This window comes from Phascolarctos cinereus, unplaced genomic scaffold, assembly GCF_003287225.1.
Source record: "Phascolarctos cinereus isolate Bilbo 61053 unplaced genomic scaffold, phaCin_HiC Scaffold_8;HRSCAF=390, whole genome shotgun sequence".
NCBI lineage: Eukaryota > Metazoa > Chordata > Mammalia > Diprotodontia > Phascolarctidae > Phascolarctos > Phascolarctos cinereus.
In genome coordinates, this window is record NW_027556291.1 from 4,073,168 (window position 1) to 4,092,228 (window position 19,061).

Genomic DNA, 19,061 nt, shown 5'->3' on the forward strand with positions numbered 1-19,061 from the left:
GAAGTCCCCAAATGGTAAACACTGAATTCATTTTCATTTCCCTAGCCCCCCATTTCCAATAGTCCCAGATTGAATGGTTGTATTAGCTCAAAGGATAGAATCTTCTAAGGAAATGGGACAGGCATTTCTGAGGTTTCCCAATCCCAACTTCCCCTGGAGCTGTGGCCCTGACAATTCTGGTCATTTCAATTAAATTCATTTCTTTTTTTGTTTGGTTGGTTGTTTGTTTGGTTTTTTTTTTTAAGTAATTGGGGTTAAGTGACTTGCCCATGGTCACACAGCTAGTAAGTGTCAAGTGTTTGGTCTGAGGCCAGATTTGAACTCAGGTCCTCCTGGCTTCAGGGCTGGTGCTCTATCCAAATTAAATTCATTTCAAGAAGCATTTGCTGGGTGCTGATCTGATGCCAGGCCTGGTCCTAGGTGGAAGGCATACACTCAGACAAAATCCAAAATAGTTGGAGAGACCTGTGCTTAAAATCCTCCAGGGACAGGGAGCTTCCCAGAAGCCCTAGGAGGCTAAGATTGCTCCTCCAGTCACCCACTGCTATTTGGGACTCCTCCAAATGGGCCCTTCTCAAGCACCCTGGATCCCTGGGGCTAAGGAGACCAAGTGTTCTTCCTCTTCCACCTGACAGCCCTTCCAGTATGATAGCACCTCACCCCTCTCATCCCAGGCCCATAGCCTGCAGGGTGGCTCAAACCTGTGTCCTTCCCCTAACCTCACACTGTTCTCCTTCATGTACCCTTGTGTTCTAGCCAGCCCTGGCTACAGCATATGGTTTCCTACCTCTGGGCCTTTGGCCATGCTGGAGTATGGTATCCATCTGGAGTACACTTCACCACCCAGTCATACAAATTCAGTCCTACCCATGTTTAAAGGACCACAGTCACACGCCATCTCCTCTATGAAGCCTTTCTGCAATCTTTCCCTCCTTCGGATTAAAGCAGCTCTTCTCACATGCTTTGTAGAACTATCACATGATGCTAGGTATATAGAACCATTTTGTCCCTCACCTGACTCCTGCGAGTTGAGACCCTGCCTCCTCATCTCTCTTATTGCTCCCTGCAGCAGCAGCAGCCCCAAAGGAAGTGGAATGCCTGGCTGCCCAAAGGGTGACAGTGAGCGGCCCTGGAGAAAAGCTGGCATTCTAGGATGTTGGGGTCCTGGTACAGTCGAAAGGGGGATGTATGTTAGGAGTTAGAGCATATATGTATTCAAATCCTGTCTCCTTTTTTAACAATGTTTGGGATTTTTGGAAAAGGCAGAGAACTGGCTCTGGGCCTCAGTTTTCCTCCTTGTGAAATGAAAGGCTTGCACTAGAAGACCTCTGAGTTCCATTTTTGCTCTAAATCCACAATTCTAGAAAGCAGATTGTGTCTGGCTTATTGAAAAGGGAATTAAGTGTGTTGTCAGGAAGAACAGGATATGAAATGAACATTGTGTCAAAAGATGGCTTAGTCATAGAGAGAGAGGATTTTGACCAAAAAGGATGGGAAACAGCCACTGAGAAGCCTTACCTTTTGGACTCTCAGAAACACCCCATCTATGGAATGGCTCAGGTCACTTGGACTTGACTTTAAGGCACTACACATCTGGACTTTTTTCCTAACTGAGAACACTTCCTGATCTGAGCCCTGGGTTTGACCCTTCCTCCCTGCTGAGAGCCTCAGGTCTCCCTTAGCCAACACTCCATTTCCATAGCTCCTCCTTGGCCCCTTCAGATCTCAGGAGCCCCTGGGTAGATGACCACATCTGAAGCACAGCTGGCCCTCTTTTCCATCCAGATGTTGGCCTCTTACTTTCCCTACCTAGTCTCTAGAACAACAGGATTAGGGGCTGAGGTTCTGCCTGGTTGCCTCTCCAGCTGCCTAACCTGGGGCTCCACTGAGGCCCTGGGCAGCTGGTCTGTGGGACCCTGTGTTTTCAGACAGTTTGTACTGGAGGGCAGAAACAGACTGTGGAATTCAGTGCCCATTGGTGTTGGTCCCCACTAGGGGTGGGGGGGGGGGACTCAGAGGTTCAGGAATCAGCCACCAGACAGGAGGTAAATGGTCACTAGGGAACAATGGTGAACACACAAAGGCAGTGACGGTGGGCAGCCCGGGGCAGAGAGCAGAGGCTTCTCCAAATGGTATGAACATTGAATTCACTTTCATTTCTCTGGTCAGTTACCAATAGGCTTCATCATCTGATAGTGTGTCATCCCACTCAGCCCACCCAGCCCAGATCAACAGTGCACAGTTTGACCACAGGCCCTGTCTCCCTCCAGAATCACCCACTATCACTTCAGGAATTCCTCTAGGGTCTCATCAGACTGCACAATATGATTCCCACCTCCAGGCTTTTGTCAATGGAATTCCTAAATCTCCAAGCAGCCTAATTCAGTCCTAACCAGGTTACTACGGTAGGTGCTCTAAAGCCTGTGAATGACTGGATGTCCAGGCAGAGGGTGAGTTAGAGGCCCTGGAAGCCTGGAATTCTAGGGTGCTGGGGTCCTGGTAGAGAACAGAGATGGCTGGAGGTTGAGAATTAGAGGGTGGAATTCAAATCCTGCCTCCTTTTATACAGTTCTTATGATGTAGGAAAAGGCATGGATCTTCTCCTGGGCCTCAGTCTCCCCCTCTGTAAAATGAAAGGTTTGTACTAGAAGGCCTCTGAGGACAGGCTTGGTAGGCTCCAGACCTCACCCCCTACAGGCCAGGACAAAGCCTGCTGGTTGGTCTCCCTGCCTCATCTCCCCCTGCTCCAGTCCATCCTACACACACACACACACACACACACACACACGGCCTGGCTCCTTCCTATCTTTCATGTCTCCTTCCACATACTCTGTGATGCTGGTGTCCCTGTTGTTCCTCACCCAGGATCCCCGCTGCGTCTCTCTGGCCATCCTCCAGGCCAGGACTGTGATCTCGCTCCTTCTCTCGTCCTCCTGGCTTCAGTGGCCCCCTTCGTGGCTCAGCTACAGTCCAACCTACTTCAAGAAGCCTTTGGAGCTCCTCCTGAAACTCAGTGCCTTCCCTCTGAGAACATCAGCTATTGAGCTTAGATAAATCTCCCCCATTAGACTGTAAGCTCCTTGAAAGGCAGGGAAGGTGTTTTGCCATTCCTTGTATCTCCACCCCCCTTCCCCCAAATGCTTAACACAGTGACTGGCACAGAGTAGGAAGTTAATAAAGCTTGTTGATTTGACTTGACTCACCTGCCCTTCTGGTCCTCTTGTGAACTCTGGGTGCCCCTTTGAGGAATGCGGTCCAATGTTTTCAAGCCTATTTGGCTCCTCTTAGAATGGGAGATCCCAAAACATCATTTCTCCTTTCTTGACCCGTCAGCTCCCCAACTGAGAAATGCACTGTGTTGACCTACTGTGTGTCTTTGCTCCTTGCCCTCCAGGGTTCAGGCAGCCCCAAGACCTCCACATGGACCTGCTTCCAGTGGCCCCAGAAGGAAGGAAGATGCCAGAGGAGGGAGGGGTCAATCCTGGGAAACTCAGTCCTAACTCAGGCTCTTCTCTCAAGTGCAAGGTCAGTGGACTTCTGCTGTTTGGAGGAGCTGAACTAGACCTACCAGTCAGTCGCTTGACAAGCTTTTATTAAATACCTCTTCTGTGCTAAGGGCTGGGGATGTGAAGAAAGGCAAAGTGCCATCCATGCCCCCAAGGACCTCCCAGTCTAATGGGGGACACAATATGAAAACAACTCTGCACCAACAAGATGGCCCCAGAAGAAAGTGGGGACAGTCTCAGAAGGAGGGTGTTAGCATAAGGGGATCAGGAAAGGCTTCTCACAGAAGGCAGGTTTTTAGCTAGAACTTGAAGGAAGCCAGAGAAACCAGAAGGCCGAGATGAGAAGGGAGAGCATTCTGGGCATGGCAGACAGCCAGAGCAAATGCCCTGAGTCAGGAGATGTGGGACAGCCAGGAAGCCATTGTAGAGGATGTAGATGGTATAAGAAACCTGCAAAGGTAGGAAGGGGCCACTTCGTGATGGGTTTTAAAAGGGCTTTGAATATCAGAGGATTTTGTATTTGACCCTTCAGGTGATAGGGAACCCCTGGAGTACAGGGGAGTGACTTGGCCAAGTCAGGCAGATTAATTTGGCGACTGAGTGGAGGATGGACCTCACCAATGATGCCAAGCCTGGGCATTATTCCAGGCTTGTTTCCCAGAATTCCCCTCAGCATAGGGTGAACACTTCAGACATCCCAGAGCAGAGAACACGAGCTGTCTCCAGCCCTAACAATTCATTTCACTTCAATTCAGTAAGCATTTATTAGGTATGAAGCTGGTTCATGGCACTGTCATGGGTGCTACCAATCCACAGAGAGCAAGCCAAAACAGTTGGAGCAGCCTGGGCTTGAAAGTGGCTTGAGTGGGCTAAGGTACTCCCCCCTCGGCAGAGTGCCCTTTCACATTGCCCTTGGCCTTTCAGATTTGGCTCAGCCCAAACAGGCCCTTCTCTCTCACCCCAATCCCTGGAGCTAAGGAGACCGAGTGTTCTCCGCATTCTACCTGACAGCCCTTCCAATACGATGGTGCCCCAGTCCTCTCATCCCAGGCCCAGAGCCTGTACTCTGGCTCCAAGTCGTTTTTCTCCTTCCTTCCTTCCTTCTTCTTCTTCTTCTCTTCTTCTTCTTCTTCTTCTTCTTCTTCTTCTTCTTCTTCTTCTTCTTCTTCTTCTTTTGCTTTTTTTTGTTTTGGTTTGGTTTGGTTTTGGTTTTTTTGGCAATTGGGGTTAAGTGACTCCCCTTCCTTCTAACCTTATACTATTTATGCCCCTTCATGTCCTCATGTTCCTTATGTTCTAGCCAGACAGGACTACTGACAGTTTCCTGAGTACACAATATGGTTTCCAAACCACCTCTGGGCCTTTGTCCATGCTGTCCCTCACCCCACCCCCCAAGGGCTAGGACCCTGCCTCTTTCTCTCTCAACCCCCACCCCCTGCAGCAGCAGCAGCAGCCCCAAGGAGGTGTTCTAGAAGAATGGAATGCCTGGCTTCCCAGAGTGTGACAGTTAGTAGCCTGGAAGCCTGGCATTCTAGGGTGTTGAGGTCCTGGTAGAACAAGGTGGGCTTGGGGTTTGGGAGTCAGAGGGTATATAGTCATATCCTGCATCCCCTTTTTACAACCCTTGTGGCTTTGGGAAGGCACAGAACTCCACCTGGACCCTAGTTTCCTTATTTGTCAAATATAAGGTTTGTTACTGGAAGACCTCTGAGGTCCCTCTCTGCTCTAAATCTGTAATCCTAGAAAAGCAGGTTAGAAGTGGCTGGCCTGTTGAAAAGGACATTAAATGGGTCTTGTTACCAAGAATAGGAAACTCAGGGAACATTATCTTCAAAGATGGTCTGGTCCCTGGGAGAGAAAGATTTGAACAAAAAGTTTGGGAGCCAGCCACTCCGACTCCCACCAGGGGGGCGCCGCCTTGGCCCTCTGGGGGCTACCAACCCACCAGCTGCAGTCCATTCTTGTGAACTGGAGCTCCATTCACATGGCTTTCCCTTTTTAGCCTTTTAGCCAGGCAGGCCTTTGTCCCATGACACAGGAGCCCCTGGTTGAAGTCCTTCCCCTTGGGGGGAGCCTCGGGTCTCATGCCCCCAAGCCCACACGCTACATGCATCTCTCCCTTTGGCAAGAAGCCTTTCCCCATCCTCCTTTGTCTTCGGGCCTCTTACGCTTTCCCCTATTTCCCATGTCTACACTTTGTCTGGACAGTGTTGTTTGCATGTTTTCAGACAATTTGGACAAGAGAACAGAAACAGACGTGTGGAATTCAGTGCCCACCGATGCTGTTTCCCACTTGGGGGACTCACAGGCTCAGGGGTTCAGCCCCTGCTGGAGGCTTTAAATGGTCACTGGGGAGCAGCCCATGGTGAGCCCACATAGGCCGTGAGGCCAGGCAGCCCTGGGCAGAGAGCCAGGGCTTCCCCAAATGGTAAACACTGAATTCACCTTAATTTCTCCAGTCAGAGCTGCCAGTAGCCACAGACTGAGTGGACCTGTGAGCTCATAGGATAGAATGTTCCAGGGACCTCTGAGGTCCCCTAATCCTAGTTCCCCTATAGTATGAGTTCATCTGCTAGAGTCCAGACAGTTCAAATCGATGCAGTTAAATTCAACAAGCATTGTGAAGTGCCAGGCTGGTGCCAGGCCCTGTTTTAGGCACTGAGACAAAAAGCAAAAGAGTTGGAACAGCCAGTGCTCAAAAGCCTCTAGGGCCAGGGGCCTTCCTTGAAGTCCTGTGAGGCGGAGCTCCCTGGGCCTGCCCCCGTCCCTCCTTGTTAGGGGCCCTTCTCCAATACTTTGACTCTCTGGAGCTAAGGGGACCATATGTTCTCCTCATCCACGTGATACCCCTCTCATCCCAAACACCCACATGCAGGTGGTCTCTCCCCTCACCTCATGCTAGTCTTCATATAGCCTACATTTTGGCCGAGCTGGACCTCTGACAGTTTCCTGACTACCCAATATGATTTCCCGCCACTGGTTCTTTGCTCATGTTGCCCAATCCAACCAAAACACTGTCACCTCTAGTCAGCCTAATTAAATCATCCTTATGCTTAAAGGCCCAGATCACAAGTCATCTCTTCTATGAAGGCTTTCTCGATGTCATTAATTGCATAGAACCTTTGTACTAACGTCGTTCTTTTCATGGGCTTTACAGGACTTTCATATTTCAGATTCTAGGTATTATCCCGCCATACTTACGTACGTACTGTAGGCTACAGATTATGTCCATCACCCTGCCGTGCAAAGACTAAGCCCAGAGAGGCTGCCTGTTGGGAGGATGACAGTGACCCTGGAAGCCCAGAATTCAAGGGTGTGAGGGTCACAGCACAGTATGAAGAGAGCTGGGGTCTGGGAATAGGGGCAGGGGGGTACATTTAAATCCCTCTTTTCTGTCCCTTGCAGCCTATTTCATCTTAGGAAAATTCCTTCCTCTGTTTGAGTCTCAGTTTCCTTTTTTTGTAAAAGGAGGCATTGGACTTTGTTGGGTTTCCATCTCTAAATCTATACTCTTAGGCAATCTTGGAAGTCTATGATCTCTTATAAAGAGATTTTAACCTGTAACACTTAGGGAGAACATGAACACAATGGAAATAAAACTAGATGGTCTGATCCATGGGAGAGGGGGCTTTGAACATGAAGAATTAGAGCTCAGCCACTGAGCAGCCATCCCTAGGGGGCGCTGCCTTCCCCATCACAGGACCAATGGCTCACCTCCCTTGGATTTCCCTTTCTGGACTTTCAGCTGGTTGGGCTTATCCCTGGGTGCTGAGGGCCCTGGCCTGAGTCTGGGTTTCAACCCTCCTAGCCAGCTGAGAGCCTCAGGTGGCTCTTGGCCAGCCTCTGCCCCCCTCCTCCCCACTCTTGCCTTTCTCCCTTCAAACCTCTTTCTCTTATCCTTGGGCATCTCTTACCCAAATGCTAAGGTTTTTTTCTTTGCTTGTCTAGTTTCTAGAAATATCAGGATTAGGGCCAGTGGGATGGGCTGGCAGCCCTAACCATTCTGGTTTACTAGGGCACTGACTTTAGGAAATGGTTATCCCAGTCTGAGCCTCAAGGGGTCTCCCTTTGACCTGGAAGCCCTCCCTTCATGGGGCTCTGAGCTCTCACCCTGGGAATGCAGAGCTCGTGCACACTCCTTGCCCTACAGAACACATGCCCCTTGAGAGCAGGGCTTGTCTCCCTTTTGTCTGTGCTTCCCTGGCACCCGGTGGGGTGCCTGGCATGTCTAAGGCCCTTAGTAAAGGCATGTCTGGTGAGGGAATAATTCAGACCTGACCAAAGCTTTATCAGCCAGTGCCCCCATGATGAGTGGGGAATGTGGAGGAGAGCAGGGTCTACATCACAGTTTCCTAACCTGGGGCCAGGGCCTTGTTTTAATATGTGGATGATAATGGTCCTTTGGTGTAATTGGTCTCCTTTGTAATCCAAAGTGCATCATTATTTAAAAACATGATTCTGACAAGAGGGCCATAGGCTTCACCAACCTATTACCCAACAGGGCCAGAACATGAAACAGGCATGAAAAGCCCTTCTCCAGAGTGAAAATTTGGCCAAGAACAGTGGCCTGTTTGGGACAAGGGCCCTAGGGAAGTCTTTCACAAAGAGAAAGCCAGGTGATGCATGGGGGGAAAGGAGAAAATGGAGACAGGTGGGGGCCAGGAGGTACTTCTTATTCAGAAGGAGGAAATGTTTTGGGGTTTTGTTTTGAATGGTGGAAGGCTGGGAAACATCGAGTTCACTTGCTCTTGACTTTGCTCTAAGAGCCATTGCCTTGGGAGCAGCAGAGCCATACGGGAAAGGGCAAGGGAGAGGCAAGAATAACAGATCTGGAATGATTTCTCAAAATAGGAAGTGAAAATGGAGATATTTCAATGTGGGATGAACACTGATTTAGAAATGTGCCTTAGGCAACTGTCCTACAGTGGCTACTAGGAGATTTCACCTGCTTCTTTGAATTTCATGGGCCTGCAAATCTCTCCAGGGCTGTTCTTCCAAACCAACTCAACCTTGCCAGGATTTTTAATGATGATAATAATAATAAATGCTTTAAATCAAACTGAATAATGAGTATTATTTTATCTATCTGTACTGGCTGAGCTCTGTGACCTCATCCTGCCTCATTTGAAAGCCAACCACTCAGGGCAACCAAAATGTTGAGGACAACTCCCCTGCATTGTGGGGTCACTGATCACCGTGGAAACAGATGATGCCAATCACTTAAATTCCAGCCCAGGCTGACAGCTGAGGCATTCAGGGAGTATGGAGAGCTAAAGAAGGAAGCAACATCTCCTCAGTCTGGCAAGGTCATCTCAGCGCCAAATCACCACTCACGCCGAAAAGAAAGACCATTCTCCAGTCTGAAGCACTGTGCCACACTGCTCCTGCAAAGGTGAAAGAAAAGCTCAGCGGAACTGGGTTGGGGACTTTTCCCCTCATTTGCCAAGTTGCCCAAGGGAAGTTTGGGTTATAACTTAACATATCCCCATGGTCCCCCAATGTTCTTTGCCTCTTCAAAGGACTATGAGGGGATCTCTCCCATTCCCACAGAAATTGATCCAAGGTGCCTCACCATCCCACTTTGACAGGGAGGGAAAGGGAATTGAATTCTTAGGTATGGGAAGAGAGCCCTTTGGATATAGATTTTGTGTCCTTTGATGTTATTTTATGTGTGTCTTTACCTCCCCCCTCCCAAAAAACCCCTTTATTTTAGTCTTATAAATTTGGTAAACTATTGAGTTGGTGTGGACCCAAATGATTTGGTAGCTCAGAGGGAAATCCCTATACAAAGTAACTCAGAGGGGGAGAGAGAGCGGCTGACATCTTAACCACCAAAGTTAATGGCTTGAAAAGGCACCATCAAGTTCTTTCTCTAGTTGGGATGAATAGCCCACAGCCTTGAAATTTGGGGCAATCTACTCCCCAAAAATTGAGTGTTGGAAACTGGTGGGGTTACCGAAAGGGTTGGAGGGGGGAAACTGAAAAGTAGAATGGGAGGAAGAAGGGAAACATAAAAGAAAAATCCGTACTTTTATTAGGGCTGATCACAAAAGTGGGCACCAAATTCCCTTGATTCGATTAAGAGGTATTTTAATATAAAAAATCAGCCAGAGCTGTGTGCTGGCCCCGCCCACTTTTGAGCTCAGCACAAGTTCATTGATGACTAAGACTGATGACACTTGAGGCTATCTGTGATGCAACAGAGGGCGATGAGCAGCCCCTGGTAACAAGAGAGGGGAGGGGAGCCCCTGCTAGTCAGTTGCACTCAGACCGCCGGCGGGGAGGGACGTCCAGCTGTGAGGTGCCCAAGAACTCGGCACTGCCCGCTGCCATCTAAGGGGCCCAGCTTCCTTTCTGGGTGCCAAGCTTCCCAGACTACTCTACCAAGGTAATCGAGTTAGAGTTTTCTTTTTTTCTTTTCTTTTCCCTTCTCTCCTTATCTCATCTTATTCATTTCTTCCCTTTTTAGTTCTTTAGGTTGCTGGGGGCATTTCTAGTCTCTAGTGAGGGAGTCTAGACATGACTCCTTTTTAATCCCAAGTGTGACAAGGAATGGGAAAAGGAGGAATTTTTCCCCTTTTTTCTTCTGAAATAGTCAAACCCTTTGTGTCGGGGCAGGAGGGGTCCTGTTTTTCCAACTTATCTTTCTGAGACAGACAATTTCTATGGTCTGCTATGCTAGTAAGATCAAGCTGGGGGAAGGAGACCAAAAATTGAAGTTCTTCTATCAGAGGGTTCCCCTAAAATCCCCAAATATTTGGGAATGGGGTTAATTAGATAATCCCCAAACTGATATGAGGATTCCCCCCACTCCCATCTGCTTCTTAAAAGGGAGGGATAGGAAAAGAAAGGTGAGATTTTATAACAAGTTGTCTGTTTAACCTGCTAATTCCAAGTTCCAGGTGCTGGAGATCGATCCCTGCCTCAGTGGTTCTACTTCCCCAAATTCAGAGAACATGTCCTCCCATACTTTTCCTCTGTCTTATTTCAGATGTCTGATGATATTGACTGGTTACACAGCCGCAGAGGGGTCTGCAAAGTTGATCTCTACAGCCCAACAGGACGACAAGATCAGGATCGAAAAGTGGTAAGGAAGGGAGGAGCTTCTGAGCACTCCAGTCAGCCCAGGGAAGCCTCAGGGGCTCCCAAACCTTCTGGCCTTAATCACCCACAAACAAAACAAGTCTCAGCTTTCAGACCATTTCCAAAGCAGGGAACTTTAATTTCGACTTGTCATACAACATGGAGAGAGAAGAAGGAGGAGGAGGGAAGGGTGGGTAGAAGGGAAAGAAATTGGAGAAATTTTAAAATCATGTAAAATGGAAGGGGGAGGAGACATTAGAGGGCAGGGGAAAACAGACTGGGTTGCCTGGCAACCAAATTCTGTGACCTCACACAAGCCATGATGTGATAATGCCCCCCCTCACCCAGGCAACTGCCAACTGGCTCAGCTCAAGTGTAACTCTCAGAAAGCCATGATGTCACAAAGGGAGCTAAGGAGTTAAAACAGTCCAGAGAGCTCGGTTTGAATCCTAGCCCTGGCTCTACCACTTAAAGAACTGTGGTGCAGTAGGCAAATATAGCAGCTTCTCTCTGCCCTTAGTTCTTTTTTTACTTCATTTGTCCTAGAAAAGGATAACTTACTGGGGGCAGCTAGGTGGTGCAGTGGATAGAGCACTGGCCCTGAGGTCAGGAGGACCTGAGTTCAAATCCGGCCTCAGACCAAACACTTGAGACTTACTAGCTGTGTGACCCTGGGCAAGTCATTTAACCCCAATTGCCTAAAAGCAAAAAAAGAAAAGGATAACTTACTTTACCTAAAGTTCTTCCTTTAAGGATTTCACACTCCAGCAATACAGAGACTCTCTATTCATTTCTACCTTGCCTTTCCAAAGTCGAGGTTACCCCCCCCACACACATCATTCATCCTGTTTGGTCAAACAATCCAAAATGAGCAAAGGCCTTCCCAAGTGAAAGCCAGCCCTATGCTGGGCTTTTGTTTTTCAATGGAGGCCTGAGAAAGAAACCTTCTATGATATTAATAACTACCTGACATTTCTATGTGGTTCTGAACAGTTTATAACACAATCTCATAATACACTAGTTCTCATATGGTCCTTGAAAAAAGTTGTTGAGGAGGGGCAGTAGGTGGCGCAGCGGGATAGAGCTCTGGCCTTGGAGTGAGGAGGACCTGAGTTCAAATCCAACCTCAGACACTTGACACTTACTAACTGTGTGACCCTGGGCAAGTCACTTAACCCCCAATTGCCTCACCAAAAAAGGCAAAAAAAAACCAAAAAAAAAGTTGTTGAGGAAGAGTTTCAAAGGAAGACTAGATTGAAGTTGAAGATGGGACATAATAAAATTATACTTCTAATCTTCACTGAGTCTGTTCCTAAAGGTCATCCAAAAGTCCTGCCACTTTTGACCCTGGTCTTCTTGGCTAAGGTGATGGCAGGCCAGGGGAGAAGAGAGATCTTGAGAAACACAACTCTGTGAAGAACTTCACAAAGGTCCCAGCACACAATGACAAACACAAAGGAAGGGGTCCCAACGGTTCCTTCCGGACTCCTACTGCAAGAAAAATCAGGAACATTCATTTTCCTCCCCTCTCCCCAAATGGAGGATAAAAGCTTTCCAGTAGGGAAGAAAAGGAAAGAAGGGACAAGGGAAGACTTAGAATGTGTGGACATTCCGTCCTCGGGCTCTGGAGCCTTGACATGGCTGTCACCTCTGTGGCCAGACAGATTTTCTAACCCTGTCCTCCATTTCCTTGTGGCTTAGATTTGCTTCGTCGATGTATCAACTCTCAATGTAGAAGACAAGGTGAGTATAGTGACCTAATTTAGACTTGACAAGTCACCAAATCACCAAGGGTCTAAGTCATAATGTTAAGTAATACTCTGAATGAGGAGAAAAAAGGGAAAGAGAGTTTGGCTAAAATGAGGGTCTAAAAACCCTAAGCCATTGTCTCCATTATATGGGCTTTCTTTCCTTCCTCTCACTCCCTCTTCTCCAATTTGCACTTTTTAACACAGTCACACCCCTCATTAAATAAAGGGGAAAGGGGGAGAAATCAACTCTGATGTCATTCTATTCCATCCAGTCACATGCCTTTCTTATCCTGTGCTCCATGGATGGGATCGGAAGGAGAACACAGAAGGGACAATCTGGCCTGAAGGGGACTTGTATTCTGTTGCCCCTTGTGTGTGCCTAGGAATGGGTGGGGGGCTTGGCTCTAGGTTAGGGAGAATTTATTGGCTTCTCAATAGTCCCTGAAAAACCCCATCCCTTTATTAACCTCTACAGGAAGGAGGACCTAGTTCAGAGGGGGAACTGGACCTGGAGAGTTTGGAAGACAAGGAGATAATTGTCATCAAGACACAGAGAAATTAGATCAGTCCAAGGTAAGTGCCTAACCACTGAGTCAGCACCATCTTCCACCCTGAAACCCCTCCTCCTCTCCAGGAGTGAGAGATGTTCTACCACTCTCCCCATTTCCACTGTTTGCTTGCCTGCAATTGGCAACCAATCATAACCAATCATATTCAAGGAAACTGATACAATTTGCATAACTGTCACTCTAGAACTTTAAATATGCAAATTGGTTAGCAACAGTAGCTTCTAAATAAACAACTCTGCTGATGTCATAGTGGCATCAGAATTCTTATGTTGCCCAGAGCCTGAGTTCTGAGTTAATTAGAGTTCACTTCGGGAAGGGGGAGGGGGGGGAGGAGTTTCATTTTGAGCATATGTTGTCTCTATCCAGGTTCTTCCCCCTACATACCTAGCTAGGCTCCCTAGTCACCTATTTCTAACAGAAGCTGGCTATTGTAGTCATATAACGGTTGGCACTTGAGGGACACACATCCTCTGACTTTGCCCACACTTCATACATAGGGCACATTCTGAGAAAGCCACAGTCCACTGGCCTCCATGTCCATTTGGCCTTGCTCTCACATGCTGTGCCCAGAACTCAGTAGAAAACTTCCTTCCTGTTCCAACCTGTCCTGTATCCACCTTTTGGAGGGGCAGGAAGTAGTCTGTGGAGGAGGAAGGAAACAAGATATTCTCAAACAAAACCAGAGAGTTTCGATTTGAGTTGGGCTGTGCAGGGGGAAGGACTATGGACTTCTGAGAAAAGAGAGGCTCGGAGGGGCGCACACACACTCTGTCTCTGTCTCTCCCTCTCCCTCTTCCTCCCTCTCTCTCTCCCTCTCTCTCCCTCTCTCTTTCTTCCTCTCTCTCTCTCTCTCTCTCTCTCTCTCTTTCTCTCTCTCTCTCTGTCTCTCTCTCTGTCTCTCTCTCTCTCTCTCTCTGTCTCTCTGTCTCTCTCTCTGTCTCTCCAGAAGAGTAGGTTAGAATGAAGGCAGCCAAGGTTTTCCTCCCATCAATGCACATAGAATAGACTGGTAACATGGACTCTTCCATCAAATTGGCTGTACTAGCCTATACTTCACACTCCCTATTTCCAAGGTTTACCAAAGTAGTTCTTTGTAAACTGTATAAACTATTCCAGAAATATGGGAAAGAGAAGAGCTATCATATTATTCATACATGTGGTATACATATATGTACATATGTAGATGTGGCCAGAACCTACACACTCCCATACTCTCTCACACCTATGCTTACTCTCACACATATTTGATACACATACTCAAACATTGCCATGACCATACCACATCCACATTAAACCATATGTAGTATAATGGACAGAGCCAGTGGAATTGGAGTCAGGAAGTCTGGTTTCAAATTCATACTACTGCTACTTTACTTATATGTGGGTTTGGTCTTAGTCTCCTAATCTGTTAAATGGGAGTTAGGATTTTGACAGACTTCAGAAAAAAGGGTCCCCTTCAAGCTCCAAATCTTATGATTTGGCATTCATGTTCACTTCATTGGCTAATAAACCACACACACACACACACACACACGTATGCACACACATATACATTAAACATACGCAAGTTCTCATACATTCAACTCAGTCTGTATGTGACAACATATCACATATGCTTTTATTGGCAAACACATGTACATGCTGTGACAGCCTCAATGCACCTGTGTATTAACTTCATGCCTACATAATAAATATAGTCATGCCTAACCTTGGCCATGCCCCTTCCGTTACTCTATATTATGTGGCAGCGTGTGTCTACAGCCAACGTCAATTCCAAAAGGTGCCTTTAGAGCCTCAGAGACTCCACAAAGGTATATGTGGGGCCACTTGACCCTGCCAGGCAAGGACAAAGAAAACAGGGAAGCAGAGAACCCTCCCCCACTTTTGATTCACTGGGTGTGTCCCCCCCCTCCTTCCTCCCTTAGGCTGAAGGATCTGTGTGCCTTTTCAAACAAGCGCCCTCTGACGCTGTCAGCGTCCTTAATTGGCTCCTCAATGACCTTCAAAAATACGCTCTCGGCTTCCAGCACGCTCTGAGCCCCTCATCCTCCAGCTGTAAGCACAAAGTTGGGGACCTCGAAGGTGGGTGCCGTAGTCACCCCAACAAAGACAACTGCTACAGCATCTACGCTGATGAACTGAGCACGGACTACGCAACAAACAACCCCCACAGCCTGCGTTTGGAGATGGCCGCAGCCAAGAACACCAACAACAACCAGAGTCCTTCAAGCCCCCCACCAAAGTCACCCAGCACACAGAGAGCAGTCGTATCTCCTGACGGGGAGTGTTCCATGGATGACCTATCCTTCTACGTCAACCGGCTGTCCTCCCTCGTGATCCAGATGGCTCGCAAGGAGATCAAGGAAAAGCTAGAAGGAGGAAGTAAATGCTTACACCACTCTATCTGTGCCTCCACTGGGGATAAAGGCAAGAACAGCCCCCCGAAGTGCAGTCAGCAAGATTGCCTCCAAGATGGCCCACGATGCAATAGAGGCGACTTCAGCTGAAATGCGAGGCCCTGGAGACCTTGATCATAAGGACCAGAAAACCTTCTTATACAGTGAATTATCCAATAAGTCCAAGGGAGGGGAAAAACAGATGTGCCAGAGAGACAGTAAAGAGTTTGCCGACTCCATCAGCAAAGGCCTGATGGTATATGCCAACCAGGTGGCTTCTGACATGATGGTATCTGTCATGAAGACCTTGAAAGTCCATAGTTCTGGTAAGCCCATCCCAGCCTGCATTGTGTTGAAGAGGGTCCTGCTGAAGCACACTAAAGAGATCGTGTCGGATTTAATAGATTCTTGCATGAAGAACTTACATAACATCACTGGTGTCCTGATGACCGACTCTGACTTTGTCTCTGCTGTCAAGAGAAACCTGTTCAACCATGGCAAACAGAATGCCGCCGACATCATGGAGGCTATGCTGAAACGCCTAGTCAGCGCCCTACTTGGGGAGAAAAAAGAAACAAAATTCCAGAGTCCGGCCTACGCCTCATTGAAAGCCGGATCCCACGATGCTAAGAATAAGAATCAGAGCCTTGAATTCTCTCCCATGAAAGCCGAGATGATGAAGGGGAAAGAAAAAGGAAAAATGAAGCCTGATCAGTGTAAGTCCCCTGACCAGTGCTGAAAAGGTCAGTGAACACATCCTTAAAGAAAGCCTTACTATGTGGAACCAGAAACAAACTGGTAGTGGTCAGACCAAAATGCATGGCAAAGTAGGCACCAGCCAGGAAGACTGTAAGAGGGAGAAGATCAGCCCTTCCACTGATTCATTGGCCAAGGACCTGATCGTCTCAGCCCTGATGTTAATCCAGTACCATCTAACCCAGCAGGCCAAGGGCAAAGATGCCCTTGAAGAACCTGAACAGCCTGGATCCACAATGGGCTACATGGCCCAGGGTGCCCATTATGAGAAAACTGGCGGTGGCCAAAGTGCGAAGGCACTCTCAATGAAACATCTGGAATCACGAAGTGGTCAACATGCTGGTCCATCATCCACTTACCCCAAAGAGCTGGACACTCAAAAACTAGACATGTCAAACATCGTTTTGATGCTTATCCAGAAGCTCCTGAGTGAGAGCCCATTCAGCTTGGATGACCAATGTGAAGGTGAGAGCAAACAGGCTGAATCAAAATCCAAAGTCTCTTCTTCCACGTCAAAATGGTCCGACAGGGGTGAGGAACACTTCCAAGATCATCAAGAACTTGATTTCATCAATGGCATGAAGCAAGTAAACCGACAGTTTGTAGACCAGCTGGTGGAATCTGTGATGAAGCTGTGTCTCATCATGGCCAAATATAGCAACAACGGGGCAGGCCTCGCTGAGCTGGAAGAACAAGGAGCCAGTCACTCGCCTGGTTTCCGGGCCAGCAATTCCAGGTGTGCTCAGGATGCCATGATGTCCCATTCATATCATGATAACCCGGGGCCTGAAGTCATTGTTAACAACCAATCTTCTACCAGCAACCTGCAGAAGCAGCTCCAAGCTGTACTCCAATGGATTGCCGCTTCGCAATTCAATGTTCCCATGCTCTATTTTATGGGAGATGAGGATGGTCAGCTTGAGAAGGTGAGCACAAAAAATCCTAAGTAAGCCCTGCAGGGTGGGGCCTCAGGAGGGGGGCGGGGAGGGGATGGGGGAGGCTCCCTAATGTCATGGATCTTAGAGAATATGGGGCCAGAACCCCTCAGAAGACACTCATTGGAAAATAGCATGGGCACAATTAGCTTGGGATGTCTTCTGCCCTTGGGACTTCAGTGATTTTGATGGTCCTTTTCTCACAGCAGCTCCTCCAGTAATATTGTCCACAGCCCAGGCTAAACAAAGCCCTGTTTTTTCTTTCTTTCCTTCTTTCTTTCTTTTTCTTTCTTTCTTTCTTTCTTTCTTTCTTTCTTTCTTTCTTTCTTTCTTTCTTTCTTTCTTTCTTTCTTTCTTTCTTTCTTTCTTTCTTTTTCTTTCTTTTTCTTTCTTTCTTTCTGCAGCTTCCTGAAGTGTCAGCCAAGGCTGCTGAGAAGGGGTACAGCGTTGGAGATCTCCTCCAAGAGGTAATGAAGTTTGCCAAAGAACGACAACTCGATGAAGCAGTCGGGAACATGGCTAGAAAGCAACTGCTGGACTGGCTGCTCACTAACCTGTGAGCCCACTCCATCGAATCCTCTCCATTATACTCCCGCCATCAGCGCGTTCTGTCCCAGCTGGAGTGCCACACTCCATCCACTATGGTAGTAAAATGCACGTTTCCGCAATGGTGTTGAATGACACAAGTAGTGATTGTACCACGAATGACATTGAATGTCCAACGAGCTGGGCACAAAACGAATAAAGCACATGCCTCAGAAAACACACTGTGTCCTCCTTTAGCTTTGACCTTAACCAAGTCCCAGCAGGGCATCCTGGGGCGGGGCAGGGAAGCCAGTGTGACAGATTGTTCTGAGAAGGGTGAGGACATGTCTAATGAGACTAATCTCTGGGGCAGCAAGGCCAGTGGAATCTTCTTGCCCCAGCCCTCCTGCCCCTGCCACCATAGACAGTGCAGGGGGAGTGGGGGAAGAGCTACAGGGCTGGTTCTTTGGAGGACAAAGCTCAGACCCATCATAGAATTCAAATTTTAAAAAAGCAGAGCATTTCTGCTACAGGGGGGGGGCACTTGTATACATATCACATGATAACAAGACCTTCCTAATAGGAAGGAGAGGGAGTTTTTACAATCCTCATTCACAGAGCTTCAGAACAATAGTTTAAGGTAAAGGAGACAAACACTTGAGTCAGCCCACCACCCCCAAGTGGCCAAGGAAATGAAGAACAAAGAAGGCCCCAGGCGCCATGAACATAGGAGAGGTGTGACATTGTGAAGCCAGAAGGAGTAGGATTCTAGAGGAGTTGCTAAGCTCAGATGGGCCCATGGTGAGTAGGAGGTGCAAGTATCAGAGGTGAGTTCTTCCTACTGTAGGCAGCTGGAGATGTGAGTCTGATGAGGGGGGGACCTCAGCAGAGAAGCCAGGCTAGGCTGGCTGCAGCCCTGGGAAACCTGGGGGAGACATCTGCTTAGATGGATAGTGGAATTGGGGAGTGGAAGAAAATGCCTAAGGGAAAGAACAGTGTAGGCCTGAGGACTAGTAGAACCTTAAGAGGGGGAGGGAAAAGAGCAAGAAGAGGAACCAGGAAGGAAGACAGAGAAACAGCGTCTGGGGTAGTGGGAGTACAGGAAGACCGGGGGCCCTGTCTGGAACTAAGGCAGGAAGGGAGCAAGGTCCACAGTGTCTGTCACAGGCTGTGAGGAAGACCAAGAGGCTTAGAACTCCAAGGTTCTAAGAAATCCAAGCTGGATCTGCTGGTTATAAGATGACTGGTAACAGTTGAGAAAGCTTGGGGTGGGGGTGGGGGGGAGTGGAGAGGGGAAAGATAAGCCAGATTTCCAAGGCTTGAGAGAAGGGAAACAGAAGCATCAGATGTGGTTCACATTCACAAGAAACTTGGCAGGGGAAAAGAGGCAAGAGCTGGGCTCTTAGCTGGATGGCCAGGCCTGAGTGACTGTTTTTGTGGCCTTCTGCCCTGGTCTAGAGCTCAGAGTCTCTTGGCTGTCAGGGTCACAGTCCACCAGCAGCTGTGACACCTCCAGAGAACATTCACCTCAGTCCTTAAG

The 19,061-nt window shown here is 48.1% G+C and overlaps 1 protein-coding gene across 1 annotated transcript; it reads left to right on the top strand.

Moving 5' to 3' along the window:
• Window positions 1–8,734: 8,734 nt before the first annotated feature.
• Window positions 8,735–17,759, top strand: AKAP4 (A-kinase anchoring protein 4). Its single transcript, XM_020978969.2, is given in 9 exon segments — window positions 8,735–8,898; window positions 10,498–10,593; window positions 12,291–12,332; window positions 12,816–12,882; window positions 12,885–12,913; window positions 14,835–15,332; window positions 15,334–16,029; window positions 16,031–16,987; window positions 17,401–17,759. Coding segments are annotated over 8 exon segments (2,541 nt in total). The 5' UTR covers window positions 8,735–8,898; the 3' UTR covers window positions 17,557–17,759.
• Window positions 17,760–19,061: the final 1,302 nt, after the last annotated feature.